The sequence below is a fragment of the Thermobia domestica genome, chromosome 2 (genome assembly GCF_964235325.1).
Source record: "Thermobia domestica chromosome 2, izTheDome1.hap1.1, whole genome shotgun sequence".
Taxonomy (NCBI): Eukaryota; Metazoa; Arthropoda; class Insecta; order Zygentoma; family Lepismatidae; genus Thermobia; species Thermobia domestica.
The window spans coordinates 146,374,129-146,399,567 of NC_137455.1; the positions used below are offsets into that span (position 1 = coordinate 146,374,129).

The 25,439-nt window shown below is 36.2% G+C and overlaps 1 protein-coding gene across 1 annotated transcript; it reads left to right on the plus strand.

Annotated features, from left to right (window-relative positions):
* Positions 1 to 1,193: 1,193 nt before the first annotated feature.
* On the plus strand, positions 1,194 to 25,084 carry LOC145676069 (uncharacterized). Its single transcript, XM_081746936.1, has 3 exons — positions 1,194 to 2,019; positions 11,169 to 11,328; positions 23,641 to 25,084. Exons 1-2 carry the CDS (start codon positions 1,571 to 1,573, stop codon positions 11,305 to 11,307), a joined length of 588 nt encoding a protein of 195 aa, XP_081603062.1. The 5' UTR covers positions 1,194 to 1,570; the 3' UTR covers positions 11,308 to 11,328; positions 23,641 to 25,084.
* The last annotated feature ends 355 nt before the right edge of the window (positions 25,085 to 25,439 follow it).

The window sequence follows — 25,439 nt, forward strand, 5'->3', positions numbered from 1 at the left end:
ACCAGTATCAAATCATTACAAGAGCTATAGTTCAGTTCAAATGAATGAATACGATGTCAAGGGTTTGTTGCACTATTCTAATTTATACATTATTCTTATACTTGTACTATAACCTCAGTCGATGACGCGCCTGCTCCGTACGGACTACTCTCCCGTGGACCCCCTTCAATGCTCCTGCCCCGACACTGTTAAATAGCATTTCGATTTTATTTATTTATTATTATTATTGCACAGTCTTGTTTGTAGCATATGTTAGGATGCACATTTGTACCTTATGGGAAAGCACTAGTAAAATTAATCTGCACACATGAAAGCAACCTCTACATTAAGAAATAACTTATCAAATACTACGTGTGGATTTCGTGATAAAATACTTAGATTACAGTAGGATAACATGTAATCATTTCCAGGATACTTCAGTTTGTGAGCATATTATCAATCTGTACGCAATTATTTGATATTATCAGAGATTAATAACAGTACAAAACGTCTTATTAAATCAAGAAAAGTCAGTAATATATTTTTTATTTAATGGACTCTTCTTTCTTAATCTACACCCGGTATTCTTGTATATTAAATTCTCAAATTAATACTTATACTTCTCATTGCCTCAAAATTTAACAAAAGTTATGGGCATGCAAGGATTATAACTATATAAATCGTGAATATTATCAACAAAAAATACTAACAATATCTTCCGGCGCAAATATTAGCTTTGTTTATCATAATACACACTTGGAATATCATATAATTATGGAAAAGAGTAACGAAAAGATATTTATTCAACTTCAACTCTGTCTCACGACGCCATCTTACTTGTTTTGTATTTTCCTGCACTCAAACTCGAACGCTGATTGGCTATTGAATGCTCTTGAATTGGATTGTTTAGAACAGGACCGAAACGAAATTTCTTGAACGAAACTATTGAATTCAAGAGAAAAATGACGTCAGTGCTGACGTCTTTTTCATCAAATAGTCTTGAATGGTCTTGAATAAGAGTCTTGTTCAAGGTTTCTTGGATCGTCTACAAGAAGTATTACACATCGGGTTGCATTCCGCAAATCATGCAAGAACCAGACGTAGGGACTGTTTCTGTACAGGCTTGCGTCAAATAAACGCAAACTTTTGATAATGGGTATAGCAATTTTATTTAATTTTTGCATTTTTGTGTCGTGTTCCTGCACCCAGAAGTTCACAAGAACTCTACAGATAAGACTCTTGTATTGTGCTCCTGTTGAATTTATAATAATGTTGAAAAGAAAAGAATAAATGGAAAGTTTGAAGAGTTGCTCAAAGGATGTGGATAATTTTGTGAAGCAAATGGGGAAGGGTTACAGAAAAGAAAAAAAGACCAAACTCGAAATTGTGAAGTAAGCAGAAAGAGTACTACGTGTGTGTTTACGTTTTTATTTCAGAGATAACCATAATGTTCTACACATTCTCTATGAGATTTATTAATGTGTTGAAAGGAAGGAGACACAGAAAAGTTATTTAAAAATGAAAATTGAGAAAGGAAACAGATGATTGAGTAATAATTGCCTGCTGTGAACTTTTTTTGGTTTCCTTGAAAATGAACAACACAATGGTGAAATGTGCTATTTTTTTATTATTGATCATAATTCAAAGTGCATATATGACACGTGTTGACGGACAAACAGTGCATAATGAAAATCTGTATCAAAGATTTACTAATAGAGAACTCCTGTCTCTGCCACTAGAAAGCCGGCATACTAGAAATGCCCCAGAAAAATCAATCATACCAACAGTTAGTCCGGAACAACATAAACAAAATCCAAGTGAAAAAGCGTCTTCTTTAAATGTAGAAATACATAATAAAAATAATTCTACAACACAAAGCATAATAGAGCAAAATGAAGACTTTGAATATAATAATACTTCACTTACAGATAGAATGAAATTCAAAGTAAGATTGAACTCAGGAGCTGTTTTAAGAGGGTTTTATGTTTTTGTTGGGCTCAGTGTGATAGTGATAACATATTTAGTGGTCAGGGCTGTTAGGTAAGTTGAAATAATGAAGCTACAATTGTTTGACTTTGTATGTGAATAAGTGCAAGGTTGGTATTATAAAAAGTTTGTTTCATGTAGGTTCACATGAATGAAAAAGCACGCGGTAATAGTATACATGAAAACCACCTGATCTGCATTTCTTCTCTGTTCTATTACCACTTCTACATGAAATACCATAAATTTTCTACGTAGTGCAATAGTAAGAAGTATCCATGTGCATAAGACATGCGATATGCGTTAAATTCTCCCTCCCCCCACATACACATAGTCATAGATAAAGTACAAAGGCACTACACATGCATATATAAAGTACAGGTACGTTCTTTTTTATTTTCGTATCAGTCTATAAGTAAATAAAAGTCGCTTTGTTACCCCTTTGTAAGTCCGTACATACTCAATGAATAATCCCTAAAAGTATGAGCGCCCTACTCCTTCGGGAACTGATGCAGCTTCATGTATACTATATCCCTGCAGGCTCCCCAGGGCACTAACTTAAAACTGCTAATCGCCTGCCGCCTCATTCAGATTTCTGGGAAGCACTGCGGCTGAAAGGCTGAGCGCTTACCTCTAATGAGTGGTATCGATGGTTAGACTCTCTGCCAAGTAAGTTTGTGGTGGAGAACGTCGTCCGTGTTTTCTCGGTGTTGTTCTCATTCCACTGATTCTTACATTATCATTCACTTGTTGTAACATCCGTCTCGCGTAGCCTAAGGAGCATAATCATTGGACGTTCAACAAAAATTTCGGCGAGTCTTTAAGCAAGGCAGTGAGAATAACCGATTCATCTGAAACGGTTCCCGCAGTTACAGTTCCCAAGAACAAAAAGAAAACAACGTGCCCTGCGGGACTCAAACCCACCTTCACTCGCTCGGCAATACTATGTGAATCAGGAACCGCAACGACATTAATGATAAAATTTCTACGTGAATAAGGAACAGCAAGGGATCAGGACAACCTGTGAATAATACTAACAGTGACAGGATATCACCGTCTTGCCCAAAGTAAAGAGTCACCAAAATTTCAGTTCCATTTTTTCATTAAGACTCCTACACTTCCGGCTGGACCATAAAACAAATCCCCTCGTTTGTGTACACCTAGTAAAATGAAATCTACGTATCATTAGACGTCGATTTTATGCATAATACGATATTGTTTAATCTTTACCTTTATGCGCTGCTATTTTAATTCTGCACATGGGAAGTGTGAGATGATAAAATTATAAGTGTACCGATAGAGTGTAATGGTTAAGTTTCATGGAAGAGGTCAGAACCTAACTCACTTAGCATTCCTTGTTAAACAGATGGAAATCACTTCTTCAAAACACACGCACTAACCTGTGCAAGATGCCCGGTATTAGAGGTATCATTTAAGATACTTCAACCTTTAAAGTCACTTCCCCCTGCCCACAAATTTTTTACGCCCCGGGGTATTTTACTACTCTACATAGGTTAAGTATAGTTCATTTCTTCAACTAAAATTCAGTTCGTACATAAAGAATGCTGTCTACGATGGTGGCTTGTGCCATAAATAAATCATCATCCGAGGTATCTTGCGAAGAACACTCCCGATAACTAAATAGCCTACCAGAACCAACGTTTCAAATAATTGACAGTCGCTTATCAACTCCATTTGGTCTTAGTGACCATAGTTACAAACGCTATCTTGTAAGTTAATGACTAGAAGACTGTTGTATATATATATATATATATATAGGTGTTTCAAAACAACACCGACAACGTTTGAGAGGTGATTCATTCCTGACACCAAGATAAGGCAAAAAGTATATACCATCTTGGGTGCACAAATGCTTCCTTTCGGAGTTATAGGCTGTTGAAAACATGAAACAATGAACTTTAAAGGTCCATAGCTCCAAAACTATGGGACCTACCGTAGTCGGGTCAAGATTTCACTGAGGAACTAGTATGTGTCCTATATAGAAATACATGTTTCAGAATCCTGCGGTACTTCCGCAACAATTTTTATAGAGGCAGTTGGAGAGTACTTGAAAAGATATGACCGTAGCCAAACTCCCTCAATAAAAATTGCCTCGTGAGTACCTTAGGATTCTGAAACATGTATTTTTGGATAGGACACACATTAGTTCCTTAGGGAAGTCTTGACCCGACTACGGTTGGTCCCGTAGTTTTGGAGCTATAGACCTTTAAAGTTCATGTTTTCAAGAGCCTATAACTCCGAATGGAAGCACTAGAACATCACATAGAGGTACATTTTCTAGCCTTAATACATAGTGCAAAATATAAGGAAGAAGTCTTATACCTATGATTTCCTCTAAACTAGTTTATATTCGTGTTTCTGGCATATATTTAGATGATAAAGCACAAGAGAAAATTGTTTGTTTTGCAAATCCGATGTGGTTTTGTTATTGTATAGAAAAGTTACCAATTACTACAATCAACATGCAATTCAGAAAAGAGTGCATGCCTTGCATAAATATTGTGCTCATAGTGAGCATACCTGACAAACGAAATCAAGTCGCAGTTAAAACATTTGTCGTTCATAATTCCGTCAAAGCAGTAATCGTAAGAAACGATCTAACTTTCAGGCTCCTTATTCAAGAATCCAGCCTTTATAGAAAGCGAATCGAACTATGTTGCGAGAACGAGGAGTACTGAATTGGTAAATTCTGAACGACTGAAGTTGTATGAACCTGTCACGATGCTAAATGTTCACGTCATTTCTTGTTATTGCTATATCAGTGTTGAAACAAACAAAGGCTTTGTATGGACGGAAGAAGTGAACATGTAGGGGCTGAATCATGACACTACATCCACCAGGTATTAGCCGTTTGATCAATGCAAAGCCTTCTGCACACTGTGACGAAAGACTGTCGTCTTTGTTTGCAGACTATGAATCAAGCAACAGAAAGACTTTCTTCCTATCACCTGGAAGTCTTTTCCATATGACGTCCGAATAGAAAGTCTTAAGATTCTGCTTGTTCATGTTCGCTGTTTTACCAGCAAATGAGATTAAGAGTATATTAGCCGGATCGGCTAGTTTTACTGCAGGGAACCTACTGTTTGGTTCAACCACCAGAACATACGTGGGACGCAGAATTTCCCCGTCTATGGACACAACCGGCAATATCCTATAGGAAAGAGATGTTTCACTCACATATCCCACTGTTGTTCTGATCTTCACTAATGCTTTCTTCTTCAACGTCCAGTACGATTGCTTTCCCTTCTCGAAGCGACTTTGATCCGTATTGAAGACATTCACAATGAGTGATCATAACATCACGTACTGAAATAGACTATAACATGTACTTCCATGTGACGTTCTAGTGGCTGTATCTCATAAACCCTTTGAGCTTTGCACCTAAAACTTCCCTGACATATTAAGCACACTTAGTACTACTCTATCACATATGTCTCGGGCAGCAACTCGATTCACCCAAACGTGACCTTTATTTGTGAGGTACTTAGCAAACGAAGCCAGAAACTTGTTTTAAGTGCGTATGACTACGCACTGAAAAACTAATTTGGGAGTGGACCGTGTAGTGAAACTGCGAAGATTTTAGAAATTTATAGGAATACCATGAGAAAGATAGAAGATACGGGAGCCCCAAAGACATCAAAGAAATGTAGAAATAAGATACGTTTCACAAAAATTGATAATTGAATCCGCCTTGCAATTCGTATATCTACGGTAAGGTATATCTACGTACGTACCTACTTAAACGAAATTGTTAATCATCTCTGTAAAATATGTGACTTTCCTTATGGGGCGTTACATTGTACCGACTTTTAAAATATTTAGGTTTCAAATACTATGAGAGTGAAAGTGGAATCAAGTAAAATCGTTACTTGACTATACATGGATCTGAGTAAGTTAAGGCAATTATGGAATAAGGATGGAAAAGTAATATATTTAGGTGAAATATATTTGATACCCACGATGTTTCAAGGAAAGGATGGGATGATAGCTCGTGCTCTTGTATCCCAAAATCTCACGTATCTAGGGTCAAAATGATAATGAAAATGCTGGCGGTGATGACGGATGGATATGAAACTGTTTTTGTCAGCGAAAAATATTGACGATGCAATGACTGACAATCGTGGCGATGTGAATTCTACGATATTCGAGAAATGGTTTCAGAGACCCTTATGGCTAATTTGCCAACAAATGAAAAGTGTGCAATTGTTTTAGATAATGTTGCATACCATTCATGTCTAAAGTTGAAGACGCCAACTATGTCAATGAATGTACAAGACATTGTTCATTACGTGCAGGTAAACAATATCCCAGTGCCCGACTCTCTCCCCCCTAAAGGCTGCCCTCTTGGATGAAATTAAAAGGGCAAATATAGGTAAAGCCTATGTAATTGACAGTATCGTGCTCGACTATATCCATTACGTTTTAAGACTTCAGCCTTATTATTGCTGCCTTAACCCGATCTGGTTTATTTGGTCGAAGCTCAAGAGAGACTTTTAAGACCTATGTAAAGAAATTCACTTCGAACAGTTTAGCTCGATGGGAAGCTGCATTTCGAGATAAATCACAAAAATGGTTTTAATAGTCCATTGCAATACCCTGAGATCAAATGTGGAAAAATTATTTCCATTTTATAAGGACATAACAAAGGGGTGTTGATAAGTCAGCCCGACCAGGAAGGAAAAGGTCAGCAGCAATGAAACTTACAGATTATTCCACATATTTCCCACAAAGGTAAATGCACCTCTGACTACGTTTCTGTAACTTCATTAACAGTTGCAAATAAAAGTCTGAAGCTTGGTCTGGAAATAAACGTCTCTGCGCGACATTATAAAGTTGTCTTCGTCACCTGAGAAGAACCTCCCCTTTAAGTTTTTTTTAAGATTTGGGAATAGTTACTGGGGACCAAATCTGGTGAGTATGTTACATGATGAGTGCTTTGAAGCTGTAAGTCCCTCAGAACAAGAATTTTGTGCACTTTGTGAGCATTGTCGTGAAGAAACAGCATACCTTTTCGAAGCTTCCCTCGATTATTTCCTTTCAGAACATGTTAAATTAGTACAAAAGGCTGCAATAATAATCTTCAGTGATTGACTGGCTCTTGTGCAGGTAGTTAATTATCACAACACCATCTTTGTTCGAAAACAGTGTTGCAAGCACTCTTCCTGCAGACTTCTGTGTCTTGATCTGTTTTTAACTGTGATGAACCTGATTGGCCATAGTGGTGATGCCATGCTTCATCCATAGTCTGAAAAATCATTTGCCGATTGTTCAAAATGACGCAATATTCGTCTTGAATTCTCCATAAGATACTGTTTCTGATCTGCCTTCAAACTTTAGGGCACCCATTTGGATGTAAGTTTCTGCATGCACAAATATTGGTGGTTAATGAGTCCAACACAATCCCTGGATATGTGCATTGTCTCAACAATCTTCTTAGCCCAAATACTCCGATCGGCTAAAATCGTGGATCAGGTCTATTTTGTCAGATGTTGTTTACTTCACACAGTCTTCCACTCCTGGACGCATCATCAGTACCTAAGTCTCCACATTTGAAATTGGAACACCAATTCTACGTAGTCTCATAGGAAGGGCCTTCTCTCCTAATATTTGCACATGGTACCATGAATTTCCTTGTGGGATTTTCTTTTGTACGAAGTGATACTTCTCGATCGCTTTCAGTTAACATTGGAAAATTCCATAGTCAGTAACATTACTTTTTCGTTAAAAAAAGGGAGGGAAAAATATTAGATCTCCATAAAAATTGTGGTCTGTATCTAGAAAAAGTGCTCTTAAAACTTCACCTTACAATTGGAAAAGAAGGTTACTACGTACCTATCAGCACCTCTCGTACTTAGACTTTATCTGGGAACTACCAATTAAACTGACGGAATTTTCACTGCAACATGAAAATATGATCTACGTGCTTTATTCTTAAAGAGCACTTCCCCAGAAGCGCCCAAAATTATCCAGTCGTGAGTTTCGGCAGAAAGTTATTGCCTTCCTCCTGAACTTTACAATACTATTCGGAAAAGAATAATCAAGGAGATGTAGTTCCAGAGATAACGTTAGTTTTCTAAATAAAAAAAAAATAATAATATATATATATATATATATATATATATATATATATATATGTGCTGAGGAAGGCATAATATTTTGCCGAAACTTCACGATTGGATAATTTTTGGATGTTTTGGGGTAAGTACTTCTTAAGAATATAAAAATATGAGCTTGCACAGAGCAATTCTTTTACATTTGATCGTAGGAAATTAATTTTGTTGATCAAGATAATTAATAATAATAATAATAATGTTGAGTTTTAATCTTTTAATTGCGTGAAATGAAGTTAAAGCTGTAGTAGTTCTTTGTTCAGTAGTTTTAGTTTATTCTTGTTGTTGTTCTTGCACTTGAATTTGTTTTAACAGAACTGGATTACTCGCAACCATATCTTGTCATTTTTTAGAAATACATCATGTAGTTTTGTGTGCAGTGCTTAACTTCCAGCAGAATCGTGTTATTTTCAAACGACTGCAAAATCTTATGGGAATTCAACAATAAAAATGACCTCAAAACGAGACAAGTAATTTCTCCCCATGATGTAACACATGACTCGAAAAGTGAATCCTGATAAGAGGAGTTCCATAACATTTTCTCTAAAGAGAAATTTTGTACATACCTCATATAATATAAATGGATCGCCGAGAATCAATAGTAAGGATCTCAAGTTACTTTTGACACTAAACTAACTTTTACGGTACATATAATCACAATAACTAACCAGTCGATGAGGATTCTTCGACTTTCGTATAGATTAACATAAATACGAGACCTCTCTTCTCTAGCAGTGTTTTACAAGGCAATAATTTCTATACATATGAATACTAGGATTGGGAGTTAGATTTTGGGATTCTCGGTAGCTATGGCCTTGTTAGCCCGTCACGTATGAGGCATGACGTCCCTCGGCAATCACACTATCCGAGGAAAGGGAATTAAGAAAGAATTGGGGGAGGAAGGAAGCGGCCTGGGACCTGTCTGGCGTGAATGAAGAAAATCTCGTTCAGATTGGGCTGACCTGAAAAAAATTTTTACACTTTTTCGACCGTGTGTCCATAGAGAATCAAACCGGGGTCCTCTCGCAACAAAGGCTGGAGCGTTAACGACTACACTACTCCCTCCTCCTCCCAAGAAAATAATATTCTTGACCTACCTGAACAATGGCAACTCCTATAAATCTGCCCAGGAAAAGTTCAGTTCTTAACTTCTTCCTTGCAATAGTACGTTTCAGAGTACCTCGCACGAACTGTTACAAACACTAAACATCCAATTACCTGACACCCACCATAAAATCAGTGATCGTAAATATTTGTATAAGCTCACGCATGGCAAACTCAACTTCAAAATCCTACTTTTAAGATTGTATTTCTGATTTCATTCAGGCAGACACGTAACACACCTCTCTTCAATATAGTTCGACGTAGGCTTTCAATAGTCAACGTCCTCTGTTCCACGGGCTTCCTAAGTTATACAACGAAATATCACATACACCCGTCGATTTATTTAATACTGAAGCTGCATATAACTCTGCATTACAACGTATTAGTGGATAATTTTTATTCACAATTATTTAACCTTTCTTGTTATTACTTTAGATGTTATTATTATTATTGCATTGCATGTTATTGTCTTAAAAATTTGTTATATATTCCAATGTAAACTGGCATTTAGCTGTACCTGGAATGTTGGTTCTTTGAGTTGATTGTGAGTTTAACGTCCCTTTCAGCAGCGAGGCTATATGAGATGTGGACCTACTGATTAACGTGGAATTCGAACCACATGAGCTCCCGCCGGGAATCGAACCCGGGTCTCGCACTCCAAAGGCGCGGACGCTAACCGCTTAGCCACGATGAAGCTCTGGAATTTTGTTCGTATATAAGTAAATACATAATGGTGAATTCAAAATACTTGTGAAATCGTATTCCTTTATATTAACCTTTGTTGCAATGAAAAATGAAGTGAAGTGAAACTTTAAAGTCCCGTGTTTATGTCTATAAGACTAGAGAAGACGAATAGTTAATGAAAGTGAATCATTACGATAAAATTGGTGGAGTGAGAATGTAAGAGGGAACAGAAGAACGCACGGACACAATTTTGTTTACTACAAATTCACATGACCTAGTATTGCATCACCCCATAGCAGAGCATGCCGCGATCTGCGATGTGATCGTAGAAAATTTGCCGCGCCTGTGCAGAAAAATTGCCAGAGGAAAAAAATATAGCCAACAGAAAAATGTAAAAACATGTCTGCTATGTGTAGATGTCTTAAATGCAGGGACGACGCGCATAAATATAGTTTGAATTATTTTTTACGTCGCGTAAAGCGTATTTTAAACAATCACAAGTGTTTCTTCTGCAGAAATTTTTTGGAGAATTCTTGTAGAAAATTTTTGACTTAAAAAGCTCATCGCAGAAAGACAAAGTTCTGCCATCGGGTTGTATCAGAGGTGAGCGCCCCTTATCCAATCTGTGTGTTGAACTTTGGTGTCTGGTTTCAGGTTCAAGGCTTAAGATGACCGTAGCGCACAAAAGAGTGAGCTTATCTTCGTATCAGATTGAATTTTAGCGTTCTTGTTTTGTGTGTGGGTTCCTCTAAAAGGTAGGTATAATCGGCCTTGGTTCGGGTCTCATATTGACCTATCTGTCCATTTCTCGTTTAGTTCGTGTAATAATAAAGATTAAAGAAAAAAATATAAATAAATAACTAAAAAATATTCCAAATAATTAAACGTTGAAGAAGGTTTTCCAGATTATGAGTATTACTTCCTTACATTTATAACATTAACGTTCGTTAATAGAGCTTATTATACGTAGAGTATTTTCTGGGTTGATAATATATTTCGTAGTTGTAAATGAAAAGTACGTGAGCAAGTAATTGTCGAATGCACAGGTTTGTAACTCTGTCATAAAGACTGGATTGTAGCATAATGAGGAAATCCGTGTTTGTGAACAGTGTAGTAATGTGAATAAACCTCAAGATCTTGGAAATCTTGCCATGATATTATGTTATATGTAAAGTAATATTATTAGTAATAAAATTTTAGCCTTTACTTTTAAGTTTAACATATATTTATGAAGGGTATTAATATATTGTTATTAGTCTCCATTGTAATATTCTCTCCTTTTTGTAGGTTACGACGAAGAAAGACTAAAGTAAGAAAATATGGCATTGTAGCTAATAGAGAGGATTTGGAAATGACTCCACTGGGTGCTGATGAAGAGGAGGAGGATAATACAGTATTTGACCTTACAAATCACTCTAGACAGTGAAATGGGTGATGACAGTAAATTGTAATTATTATTTTTTATATAATTTCTGCATGTGATGGTTTGGGCTAATTTGGTAAAATAGTGTGCATTGTGAAGTTAGAAAGTAATTGTGGTGAAAACATGAGCTATGAAGAGTTAAAGTATTGATTTTCGTTTACGCATTTATGAGGGTCATTTAACTCGAAGTGGCGACATAGTTGTGAAATGTAATGTAATGAATCACTCACCTTAAGAAGCTTACAATCCTTCGATGTCGTCTCCGCAGCCTGTTGAACCCTTCGCCAGATGTCTGGTAACTGTTGAATACCTGTCAAAGCCCCACTTTGTGAGAGCTTGTTGACAGTGCGTCCTAAGCCTGGAAATGTCTCTGAAACGTTTGCCCCTCAGAGGTTCTTTCATGTTGGGGAAAAGATCGACATCGCAGGGGCTCATATCGGGGAGTATGGCGGGTGCCCCAGTACCTCCCAACCCCATTGTCGTTACAGAGTCTGTACTGGGTTGTCTGTATGGCATCTGACATTGTCGTGTAAGAGAATTGGTTGACTCCAGGAGGTGTGGACGTTTGCGCCGCAATGCTGGTCGCAAATGGTGACTGAGGTATGAAGCATAGTATGCAGCATTGACGGTAACGCCAAGTGGAACTTGATGTGATAGGATAATGCCTTCGTGGTCGTATGACATTATCATCATCACCTTCACGTTTGCTGGCTCTTGCCTAAGCTTTTCCGGTCGTGGAGATTCTGGGTGGCGCCATTCACTCGACTGATGTTTCAATTCAGGTTCGTGGGATCTTCCCCACGTTTCGTCACTTGCAATAATGCGGTGCAAGAAGTCATCGCCTTTCTCATTGTAACGTTAAAGGTGTAGGCGCGCACATTCCCATCTGTGCCACTTTTGAACCTCGATCAGAGCATGGGGCACCCATCTGGCTGCAATTTTCCGCATGCCAAGATCTTGTATTAGCATGCGGAACACTGACCCGGAAGAGATGTTCAGCTTCTGCGCCAATTCACTACAAGTCCAGCGCCGATCACCGTCAAGCAGTATCCGGAGTCTTGCAATATGAATTTCGTCCGTAGCCGTTCGCATATGCCCTCTACCATGCATTTTGTCTGTTGACTGTCGTCCGCCTGGAATGCTACAACCCATCTCGCCACTGTCCAGTACGGTAGAGCAGCTTCACCACAGGCCTCTACTAATCCTCTGGGAATCGTCGTACCATTTCACTCTCGTGCCACCTGGAATTTCATAAACACACGCTGTTTTGCACGCGTGAACATTGCGTTAGGGCGGTATTTCATACAACGATCACTTTAACAATGTCTACTCGCCACACACACCGTAATATGTGACCGCAGCAGCATTGAACTGACTTGTATACATCTACGGAACACACTACGTTCGTCATTTGTCTCGTGCCCACACAACACTCTAATCGTAGCAGTGTTGCCAGTTCGAGTTAAATGACCCTCGTTCATTAATGTATAGTGAATTAAAATAAAATATACTTTAAGTGCATTGTACTTTAATTCTTAACTAATAGTTCAGTATCTTTTTGGCTGATACTGTCATCAAGGAACGTGGAATCGAAGAAAAATGAGATTCTGTAGTACGATCATATTTCTGTTATTTTTCTAAAACTCCGTGTCCAATTCCTGCACTTCAATTTTTTCTTAAAGTACACTAACAATTCCTTTTCCAGTCTTTATTACATGTATGTAAAAATTTAGCACAAATAATAATGAAAAATCAATAAATGTTAAACTTTTATTAGAAACATCCCTACGTACGACTTCCAATAATTGCGTTCATGTTGTTTCAGTGTTGCCAATTCCTAAGTTCATCTAGCTCCTTTTTAACGAGTAGAAAATTCCTGAAAATGTACCTTAACGAGTAGAAAATCCCTGAAAATGCTTTTGTGTCTATTTGAATTCCTTAACATACATACTTCTGAAAATTTGTAATTATATTATCCCATTGTTAATGCTATATACTATTGCCTTGGTTTAATTCTTTTCCATGGTTCTAATAGAATACGATTCATACGTATTTTTCTCAATTTTGGTTGTTGAGAAAACAAGATGGTGCCGTACCAATCAACAAACAATCTTGTTTTTAAAATCAATTTAAACGAGGAAGCATTTTAAGTTTGTGACAAATTTACTTTTGAAATGACTTTATTTTGTATGTGATGTTATATCATGGCATCCAGGGTCATACTATTAGTGTATTAACAATAATTTACTGATGGAGAACTTAATGTGAAAACAGACGATTTGGGCTCTGTCTGCGCCATCTTTATCTTGCAAATTGTGTAACAAATTTAATCAATCTCTACATAAACAGTTTCAAGTAACATGGTCGAGAAAGCACTAGTGCAGCGACCGTAGTTAGTATTTACCCATTTTGTACAAAAGAAAAAAGATATCTTTCAATTTGCTAAGAAGTCATGTAAAGTATTTCCGTTTATTTACGGAATGTTTGGTTTCCATTAGATGTCTTGAAAAACCTGACACCATAAGATCTTGCTCCTTATGTGTTTTTTAACTCTTATTGTTAAATTTCCTTGTGGCATACCTATCTAAGGAAATTTATATTGGTATGTTCCAAAGTAAATGCCTGAAAGGACTTGGCTATTTGTGTAATAATTTTGGTTCCGTTAAGTGCTTCAGTAAGGTTATAGGAGACTTTACAGTTATTCACAAACATTACTTTTTGCTACTTTCTGCATCTGGGCGATAAACGAAAGTTTAGGTCACTTTCGTAAATTTTCAATTCTCCGTTTTTTCTTTTTTCCCTTTCCGGATACTCCTGAAGATTTATTTAATGACTAGTTTGCCATTTATTTGAAGTTGATCTTCAGTATCTTTTTAGTGTGCCTAACTCATTTACCTTATAATTTTTTTTCTGAATTTTTTCACGAGATACTAATTTATATACTCGGGGGGAGGGGGGGAGAACCCAAACATTGGCCTTAACTTTGAATAAATGGGCTGATTTTTTCATTAATGTGAAAGTTTGAAGCATTTTGTTTTCTGTAAATATTTGCAAATTTTATATTTTTATAATAAAATCTAAGAAATTTATTTTCTTCTCCAAGTTTTCAGTAACTTTTTGTTTTAAATGAATTTTGTTTAATTTCTCTAGTAAAGTTTGCAAGTCCTTGTCATTCTTATAAATAAATAAGGTATTATTACAAGGATATTGAGCAGGGAAGCATTATGTAAAATATTACAGGTTCGTAATTGACATCTTTTTTATTTATAGTTTCAAGAACTTGGAAACTTTACGATAGGAATGAAACAAAATTAATCAAAACAGTAGATTTACCTCGAAATTGGAGAACAAAAATAAAATTAATCTCTTAGATATTACTCTTAGTAGAAGAAAAAATAAATTTCACACAAATATTTAGAGAAAACAAAGTGCTTTAATTTTTTACATTAATAAAACATTACCTCATTCATTCATAGTTAAGGCCAGTGTTTGCATAACGTTTTTTATTTAGTGTGTGTAAATTAGTATCTCAAGAAAGAAAAAAAAAAGCAGTTATACGATTTAAGCAAACTAAATGATATTGAAAATCAACTTTAAATAAACATCAAATACTGACATTCAAAGTTTACAAAAGTAAGAAGAAGAAGAAAAAAGTAGGGCAAAAAAAATTAGCGACGGAGAATAGGATAGCTTTGGCATAAACTGTCGTATAGAATGCAGGAAGTAACGAATATGTACTATGTTTTATTGGAACCATGGAAGTAAAATTAAACCAAGACAATGATATCTCAGATAAACAATGGAATAATGTAATTAAATACGAAAAGTTCCAGAATCAAGTAAGTTCAAGAATTCAAATCGAACTCAATAACATTTTCAGAACTTTTCTACTCATTAAAAGGAAACAAGATGGACTTATGAATTGGCAACACTGAAACAACATTGGCGCGACTGTTGTAAAGAGGGATGTTTCTGATTTTTTTTTTTTAAAGTAACATTTATTGCTTGTTCACTATTTTTTATTTATTTATTTATTTATTATTGAACAAATTCCCAGATACAGCATAATGGTGCCATTTTACACAGGGAAATGTCAACAAACGGGAAAAAAAGAAAAAGAATTTAAAAAATAAACAACAACAGTAACATCAATAGTATTAACAAAGAGTGCATAAGTAATATTATTTAGCCAGCACGCGTTTTATTGCTCTTTCAAACACCGGGTAGCTCGAAAAAATGTCCACCTTTCTAGTTAGCTTTACAAATATAAAATATAAGATTAAAGAAAGAACTCTTTAGTGTACTTAGAAAAGAACCGAAGCACAAGAATTGAACATGGAGTTTTGGTAAAATAATGGAATCTGATCACAACTGATCATAGTAGAGGCTCTCATTTTTCTATGAACTTACGTCCCCACATGAAAGTAGTCAAGAAGGTACTGAAATAAATCAAAATGCACTAAACGTAAATAAATATGTTAGTGTGCTTTATTAAGCATGACTATGTTTAGCCCTCTCCACCAGTCTAGTGGTTAGCGTGCGAATATGGTAAACATGATCCTGGGTTTGATTCCTGGTGGGAAGAGCATTAAAGAAATTACAATGGTTTGCATTCCACTTTAAACTGTAGGAGTACGTTTCATGTAGCCTTAATTCTGAAGAGGTACCCTCAACTTCAACAAATAAAACAAACAAGCTGGTTTCTTAGCCTTTTTCTCTTCCTTTGCATTTTGTATAGTAGTGTATTTCTTGATTATGTTTGGTCATGAAGAACAATTCTTCGTGAATAAGAGTAGATTCTAATTTGTATCCAAGAACTGACACAATGCTGTCTTATACTTTCAATACAATTCTGTTACGCTAAATTAACCCCAAATCTACCTAATGTAAAGGAACTGTAGTTGCGTTTAGCTATTTTTGACTTAACACTCTTATTCTAATCGGTAACGTTTATGAAATTTTCTAAATAACTCAATAATCCAATTCCGAGAATTGCCTACATCCTGCGTATAAAATAGCACTACATAATGTTTTCGATACTTTTAGTGTAGAGTAAGTTATAACATCTAAAGGACTAACCATCATGTGATAGAACAGAGTGGCAATCTGCTACGAATAAACTTGAAACTAGGAAGTGTTTGGAATTTGAAACATGTCTGAAAAAGTAATAACATAATGGTTGCACGTCATTTGAAATTGAGCTCTCTCGTGGCTAAGCGGTAAGCATACTCGCCTCTGGCGTGGGAAACCCGGGTTCGATTCTCGGTCGAAACTCATGTGGTTCAGATCCCACGTTAAACTGTAGATCCACGTCTCATATAGCCTCACTGCTGAAAGAGATGCTAAACTGAAAATCAAATCAAGTCATTTGAAATTCTGTGAAATGTAGCTTGTTGACTGTGAATACTTAAATGAATGACCTATGGAAATAATAAATTAACGTTATCGAAGCACTTGACCCGGCCGCTATGATGTGGTTCTGTGATTTCAAGTTAGGTTGTATTTCCACATCCCATGTAGTATCAGTGGTGCGAGGGAAAGAAAACTCCAAGACAGCCAAGCAATTTTGAAAACACCATACTGCTTTAGGATGTTTATATATTAATTTTGAAACCATTGTAGGAGACACTTGCTAGGGAACAAGTTTTTCATATCAATTTTCATTCTAGAACACTTGCAGCAAATAACTTAGATTATTTCACAAAATAGTTCCTGGAATAGAGAATGAAATCCCTCTATCTGGATTCATCTCATGTAAAAGTGTATGTGTTTCATTGTCACCGGAAAGGTACCAAATATGATTGCTAGTCGCAACATATCATCAAACATGGATATCCAAAGGGTGGTCAATTCATCCAGACATTCATGGTACAAATATCTTCATCTGCCATTACTGGCTTATCACTTTTCGAGGACACTGAGAATCTTTATTTGATTTATACATTTCATGAATACTAAATGCCGATTTTTTAAAATGACAGTCAATCTTATGTATAGAGATCTAGATTTCGATCGTTCAACGTATCGAGACGAAATTTTATACCTGAGTTTCATATGGGTTTCCCCAGAGAAAACAATATTTTCTCTTTACACTCAAAAATAAGCATGGTTTGCGAAGGTAAACATGGTAGAGTGGTTTAAATCATTTGGTTAGTAATGGCACTCCTGTCTGTCAGAAGTCCTTTTATCATTCATTTCATTATCCTCACGTCTCTTCATTACGTGTAGCCTAAAAGACGGAATTGTGGGAGGTAAAACTCAGAAATAAACAAATGGATAATCTAAAATTGCGATTTTCTGAAAAACACTAGACAATTAATGGATTGTATATGTATATGTTTTAAATTAGTTACATCCTGTCAGAACAAACCTAGAAAGATTACGTTTGTCTCTTAGTACTTGTTTTGGTACCTGAAAAAATGTCTGGCACAGATAAAAACAGTCTAAACTGCTGTCTGCCGTATGTAAAATAGTTAAGTAGACTTTATTTTGTTTTTTGAGGGTGTAATTATCAAATACAACCACTGAATTAGAAAACCATTCATGTAACGAAATGACATTTTTTATAAATGTCGCAATGTCTTAATTCTTAAGTAGCACTGCTAACTATAAGAATACTGAAGACCTTGATATTCAAGTTGTTTAGATGTTTTGGAAAATACGTATAAGTGTCGTACCTCCTAGGCTAACCAGCCTGTTTCTGGAATATTATTTACTAAAGGAGCTGGTTTTCAAATTCAAAAGGCCCGACACTTAAACATAGAATCGTGTCAGGTAACAATGCTCCATTTCTTTGTGTGCATGTCAACATGTTAATCGATGTTTAATACACTACAATATCTTACTCAGTTCATGAATGTTCTCAGGTTCATAACCATTTTTACATATGCCTCCCCCCTTTTTTTAACTCTTTCGTGTAATTTTCTAATTAAATAAATGTCCGAGTATTTTGTTATTTACAGTATCTCAGCATAAAAAGTTTTACTGCTGGTGTGCCTTCATTACTTTATGTATTATATGATGGACCATTTGTTGAGTATATTGCTTATTTTTAAACATCTGGGTACTCCAGTTTTTAGTAACGGCTTTATTAGGAAAGAACGTTTTAATACGTACGCAAACATAATCACGTACACATAGTTTACCCGATAAGCTAGTGAATTTACTTCGAGTGAGTCTAAGGTAGATATACAGAAAGTTGATCGGATTATACAAGTATACGATCACTTTTCAAAGTGTACTAACCTTATGAAAGCTGTGTCACCACCACCGGTTCGCCCGACGCCACAGTTTCCATTGCAGCAACTACGTTGGAGCACAGTTAGAGGAGTTCCGCCCCATTCCTCCCCAGGGAGTTTTCATAGGCCAGCATGTTGTAGACACGACCACTCTAAATGCGTAGAAGTCCTTAGGTTGGCGTCAGGGCTTTCGACAGGAATATCATGAAAGAGAATACCATGAATCTCCCTTTCATGTTTCATTTCATGATAAATCCAGATGGTGTGGGTGAATAGGATTGGAAGCTACGAACAACAATTAAATATTCGCTTCGATAATTAAATATTCGGTTCCGAATATTAATTAAATATTTATTAAATATTCAGAAAAGCAGTTAAATATTCGATTCGAAAATCTGCCTTCATCGTATCTCTAATGAATTAAATAAATCTACAAATAAATTTTAGTGCGTTGGTGAATTAGGAAGAAGTAGTATGATTTTTTATTGTCAGTTCGCTGCTTGGGAGACATCATGCAAAAGAATAACCCTGGATTAGTGTGTCTAATAGGTTTGATTTGATTTGACTTGTGAGTTTAGCGTCCCGCTCAGCAGCGAGGCTATATGAGACGTGGACGTACAGTTTAACGTAGGATCCGAACCATAGCTCCCGCTGGGATCCAACCTGAATCTTCCACGCTAAAAGCGCGTACGCTAACCGCTTAGCCATGAGGGAGCTCGCAGTCTAATAGGGATTGTATAGTCATATGCGAATATGTGTAAATCTTCTAAACTCAGTTTCTAAATGTCAACAGAAAAAAAATACATAATATAATAACTTTTATTTAGTGTCAAAATTCAGAGTCCTAAAATTCCCGGATTATTACGTTTACCCTGATAAATAAATACATGGTAACAAAAGTTTGTGATAATCTGTAATTTTTTTTCTGGTGAAAATCATTCGCCCCGCAAATGCAGCATATGTAACATGAAATAATATTTAATTGCTGTTCGCAGGGTTGGCAAAAACCATGGGTTTTATTGAAAAAAAAAAAACAGGTTTTTTGGTTTAAACCCGGTTTTTTGGGTTTATACCAGGTTTTTTTTTTTTTTTTTTTTGTTTAAATAATTTACTCTATGTATTTATATTAGATATGAACAGAAATGAGTTTGTTTCGCCTTGGTGTTATTATGCAACAACAAGGTTATGCTGGAAGGGGTCACATAAGCTTAAAGCGGAATCCAAACCGCTTCTCGACTTACATCCAAGAGAAATTGTCCATTTGGAGACGGAACCGGGACTAATTGGTCACAAATGCGATTGCCGACTCACTCACGAAGGACTCCTGATAAAAATACGTTGTACTGATCTTTACATAGGCCTACTTGTTAATATATCTGTCAAGAGTCATTTCAGAGGGGCAAAAAGATACAGTTACACAAGTAAAATCATTGTACAGAATTATATATAAATCGGGAAACTCCCGCCTTAGCCATTGGGAAAATCCTGTTATTATCACTACGCTAAAACTAACGTATTAAATTACAAATTTGGCATGTAGATATCATTCAATAAAATTAAAGTCAAATCCAAGTTGATGTTGGAAGCTACGTAGGCAATTCATAAATTTTGTCAATTTTTATCAATATATTTAAACAACCTTGCTTCTTTATAAAACAACAGGCATTGATTCAATAGAAATGTATAATTTGGTTTCGTTTCGTATGTTTAGCCTTAACATCCTTATGATATACCAAGGTTACTACGGAGAAGACTTTCGCTTAAAGGGATACCTCGAATCGGTACTTGGTTTACACTTGAAAGATGGGTTGTGGTTCGATCGAGAATTGAACACGGGACCCCTTGATTAAAAGGTGAAAAGTAGGTAAACGTAATGCGGATGGTTTGATATGTGGAAACGTCACCATGAAGTTCACACGATTTAAAGCATTTTTCGTTGTTTTTTTTTTTTTTTTTGTTTAAACCAGTTTTTTTAAATTTTTTTTTTTAAATAATCAGCCAACCCTGGCTGTTCGTAGCTTCCAACTTTTTTTCTTTTTTTTTTTTCGTAACAGGATAAAAGTAACACAGAATAAAACAGTAAATTTTCCGATAAAATATTCACATACATCTTGTCGCAGTTTGCACTTTTGTGATTACATCATCACGGGCTTTCTATGAGCGTAATTCCAGGAGTGCATGTAATACTGTTGTGCTAACAAAGATTAGTTTTTCCCATAAGCTCTACTGTTACAGCTTCCTTCAGCTTACCGTACAGTTGCATTGTCGAGAGACATGCGTGCTATTTGTCAGGAAAGATGAGTCTAAATAATCATCTACATATTATTACTTCTATGTATATTTTCTACACTACAAGATTACGTACGTTGATTTATTAAATTATGTATATTTCTGTAGGACTTGGTTATTTCATATGGTTTATTACTAGTGCTCGGAACTTGAAGACCTAAAAATTCTTTTTTTTTTTTTTTTTTTTTTTTTTTTTTTTTTTGTTTTTTTAAAGTAAAACTATTTAATGAATATGATGTTCAAGAAATACAGGCTTTTGGTAGTATACAATATACGAGGCCTGTATAAAAAGTATTCGACCTTAATTTTTTCCACGCAAAGTAGTGATTCTCAGGCGGCGCCACCGTGCACGGTGGAAGGAGGAACCTTAATGCGCATGCTTGAATTTTTTCACCGCGTTCGCGTGTGCCAGTCGTGAGCTGGTGGTCGCGAAGTGAGGTGCTGTTGGTAGTGTTCGTCGGATTTAGTGTTTCTCGCAAGATGACTGAACGAATTGAGCAAAGACACTGCATCAAATTCTGTCAAAGGCTGGGTGATTCTCAAAGCCAAACAATTCGTAAGATTCAGCAGGTGTTTGGAGAAGATGCGATGGGTGTAACACAAATTAAACAATGGTTCAACCGATTCAAAGATGGCCGCACATCAGTCGAGAGTGAGCAGCGTAGCGGCAGGCCCCAAACTGCTCGGAATGCAGCTGTTGTTGAGCGGGTGCGAAATTTGGTGATGGCAGATCGCCGTTTGACAGTGCGGGAGATTGCAGAAGATGTTGGAGTGAGTAAAGATTCTGCACATGCAATTTTGCGTGACGATTTGAACATGAAAGGAGTGGCTGCTAAATTTGTACCCAAGTTGTCTCAGGAACAAAAAGACACCCGTTTTGACGTTGCACAGGACCTTCTGGACACCACCAACACTGATCCTGGGTATCTGAATTCCGTGATAACTGGAGATGAGTCATGGGTGTACGGGTACGACCCAGAAACAAAACAACAATCGTCTCAATGGAAGCATCCAGATTCTCCAAGGCCGAAGAAAGCGCGGCAGGTGCGAAGCAAAATCAAGGTGTTGCTGACTGTTTTCTTCGATGCCCGTGGAATTGTGCATCACGAGTACGCACCGGAAGGACAAACAGTGACAAAGGAGTACTATCAAGATGTTCTCAGGCGACTCCGTGACGCAGTCCGGCGCAAAAGACCAGACATGTGGACAGCGAAGAACTGGCACGTCCATCATGACAACGCCCCAGCACATTCATCCCAATTGATCCACACGTTCTTAGCCAAACATGGAATTACAACCGTTCGCCAACCTCCCTACTCTCCAGACCTGGCTCCTTGTGACTTCTGGTTGTTTCCAAAATTGAAGACGCCTCTGAAGGGATCCCGTTTTGAGAGTAGAGAAGACATAATGCGGAACACGACGACAAAGCTGAACAACATTCCAAAAGAAGACTTCCAGCGGTGTTTCCAGCAGTGGAAGGATCGGTGGGCTAAGTGTGTGGAAGCACAAGGGGCCTACTTTGAAGGGGATTAGGGTCCCAAATCTGTCAGGTATTCGCAACTATTTTTCTGGCCAAAGGTCGGATACTTTTTAGACAGCCCTCGTACAGTTGTAAGAAACGGTGCAGCGGTGCACATACTCCTTTCGGAGGGTCGACTTGTCGGGAATCTTCCGATTTGTATACTGCTACAAAAACATTTTGAAAGTTTCGTTGTTTATCTTTGCCAACGAAATATTTACTCCAACTAAGGCAGTGCAAAGATCTTTCTAAAAAGGAGACGACTTAGAATGTCCATTAGTACTTTATCCTAATAGAAGTTAGTTTCTTTTCCTTTTCCTCTGCGGCCCGGGAAGCTACTTTCACATGTTTCTCACGTCCAACGTGCTATTGGACATGGAATCGTTTCTTCTATACTCACTTTCTTCACTTCGCCATATTTGCAGAAAAGAATATTTCCATTCGTAGAAAGAACTTCTGCTTCAAAATCAGACACAAATTGACACAAAAAGGAAGTTTTGTTTAGGCTTAACTTTAGACATGTTAACGATCTGTCCTTCTTCCACAAACTGAAGTCCAAATTAAAATACGAAAACTTCCCCACCCTCATCCCCCTGCTGGAGGACATTGTTACGTATCCTTATCTGACTTGTGATTGTTGCAGATCTAGTCTTATCAGTCCAGTCATTGAAGAATTTCTTTATCTTTTGAATTTTCTTTACTAAACGAAAGATGTTTATGAAATGGTGGTGATTCGAGTTAATGGCCAGTAAATTTATTGTCGAAAGAAGTGGAAAAAAAAACATTAACACCTATAAAAAGCTTTAAAAAAGACTAATAAACAAAAGACGCCGAAAAAGGCAAAAAAGGACAAATAAAATCCATCATTTTCTGGTCTATAATGACCCAAAATGAACATATATTATGTTAAGCCTCGTCTTCGGGTACTTTAAAAAAGATGATTTTTCATCAACTTCCGGGCCCTATTTATTACTTTATTTATTTGCATCTTCTTTCTTTTTAATTTCATCTTGTGATTGCATCTGCAGAGCCATGAAAGTTACTTCGTTTCACGTACCTCTGTCCGTAATGTCTTAATTTTGATTCTACAAATCACATAACCAGTTGGATACAGTGTGTGATGGAGAACTATATTATCTACACATGTTGTTGCCGAAAGTTCAAATCGAATCATTAAAGTAAGATTCTGTATATGCTGAGTTACTATAGCTTTTAACTGTTTAAATAATGTTTATTACAATTGTATTTCATCATTATAAGGTATGTAATACATTGCTAATTTATTTGCAGCACCTGCCGAAGACTGCTACAGCTTTTAAAAGACTGGATTTTGTTAGATCTTAGTTTCAGTCTGCTCTTCTTCATCCGAAGTTGTGTGGACACATTTTCATCGTTATGTCCAAGTAACATCACATAATTTTTATTAATTATTAAAGGTGTTGTGTATATACGTATGTTGCAGTGTTTAGACGTATTAGAATTTGCCTGATATCCTATAAGGCAGTTCTCAATTTTCAGGGATGTTAGTAAAACAAATTACCTTCGAGCCATGATTTTAAAGGCACTAACACATCTTTGGACATCAGAAAACGTATTTTGCTTACAATGGGAGTTTGATTGGATTGTATTTTAATTTATATTGTACCAAGTTGTAACGATAGTAAAACTTCTGTTTCTGTTGTTTTGTTTTCAAAGTTAAGAGAACTACACTAGATCAGTAATTAACCACAATGAATAGCAAGTGCATAATACGCTAATCGTTGAAACATAATGAGGATAGTTGATATTTGTTTTGGAGGAATCCTTTCTTTCCTCTGTACCTATGTGAAGATTTCTCGTCTGCAGAAGTTTAAAAACTAACACTGAACTTTTTGATGTACACACTGTAGCTAAGAATAATCTCTTAGCTCTGTACAAATAATTTCTACTTCAAAATGCCTTTCTTTTCATATTGTTTGTTCACAATTGAGCCTAACGATGCCGTAAGTACTGTGATCATTTAACATTTGGTATAAAAGTGGGTGGTATTATGTCCAATTAAATAAAGTACTATTTTTATAATTTATTGTAATGTGCTGATTCAACAAATAGATAACTGGAAAATATATTTAACTAATACTGTTGTAAAGTGTATTGTTTCTTTTCATTTTCTGTTCGTGCAATTTGTATGTAACATATTGTTCTTGTTGATTTCACATAACTGTATTCTACCTTTATTTTCTTGTACGTATTGACGTATTTTATTTTTCCCCTTATAAAAGGATGCGGTTTGATTTCAAAGTTAAGTTGTGATGAAAGCTAAAATAAGAACAAAAATACAATTAACGGTATTGCAAGAACTAAGCTTTATTTTCTTTTTTTAATGTATAGTCATATTCAAGAAATACTGGCTACTTTCCTTTCTTTAAAAGTTTTAGATTTAACATCTGGGGGAATGTTTTCTGGAGGTGAGCAAGATACATCTTCGCTTGATTTAATTTCTCTCGTTGGTAAAAGTATAGAGCTTTTCTTCAAAGGTGGATAGCCAGTTTTCTGAGATTAACTTACAGAATTCGTTTCATTAATAAATGGGAAAATACCTGTCTATTGTAATTGATTATTATGTAAACAAATTATTATAAAGAAAATTATAAAATCATATGTACTGTTATTGCAGACTGTTGCGGTTTGTAAGTTATAATTTTTTTTAGTGACATATTTATTGGAAAACAAATAAATTTATTCTGTTTAAGAACTCGTTGTTTTATTTTATTTATTTATTTTTAACCTAAGAAATTTCAATAGCTGAGGAAACTTTGAAGCGGATCGTACGCAGTAGGCCCAGAAAATCTTGAAAGCCTGTTTCTAGGCTGTTAAGTACACTACTTGCAAAAACTAATAACAATTTTATGTATACATGGTGTTAAAAATTGAATGTTTCAAAGGCACTGCACAGACATGAATAACACTAGAAACTGTGTATGTACCCAATATGGATTGACACAAATACCCTACTTTGCAAGGAAAATTAAGTATAGCCCAGGGTCTGGTAACGCAACTGAACTAAGAGAAAATTAACTCTATCCATCACGACCTTGGAACTGACTAAA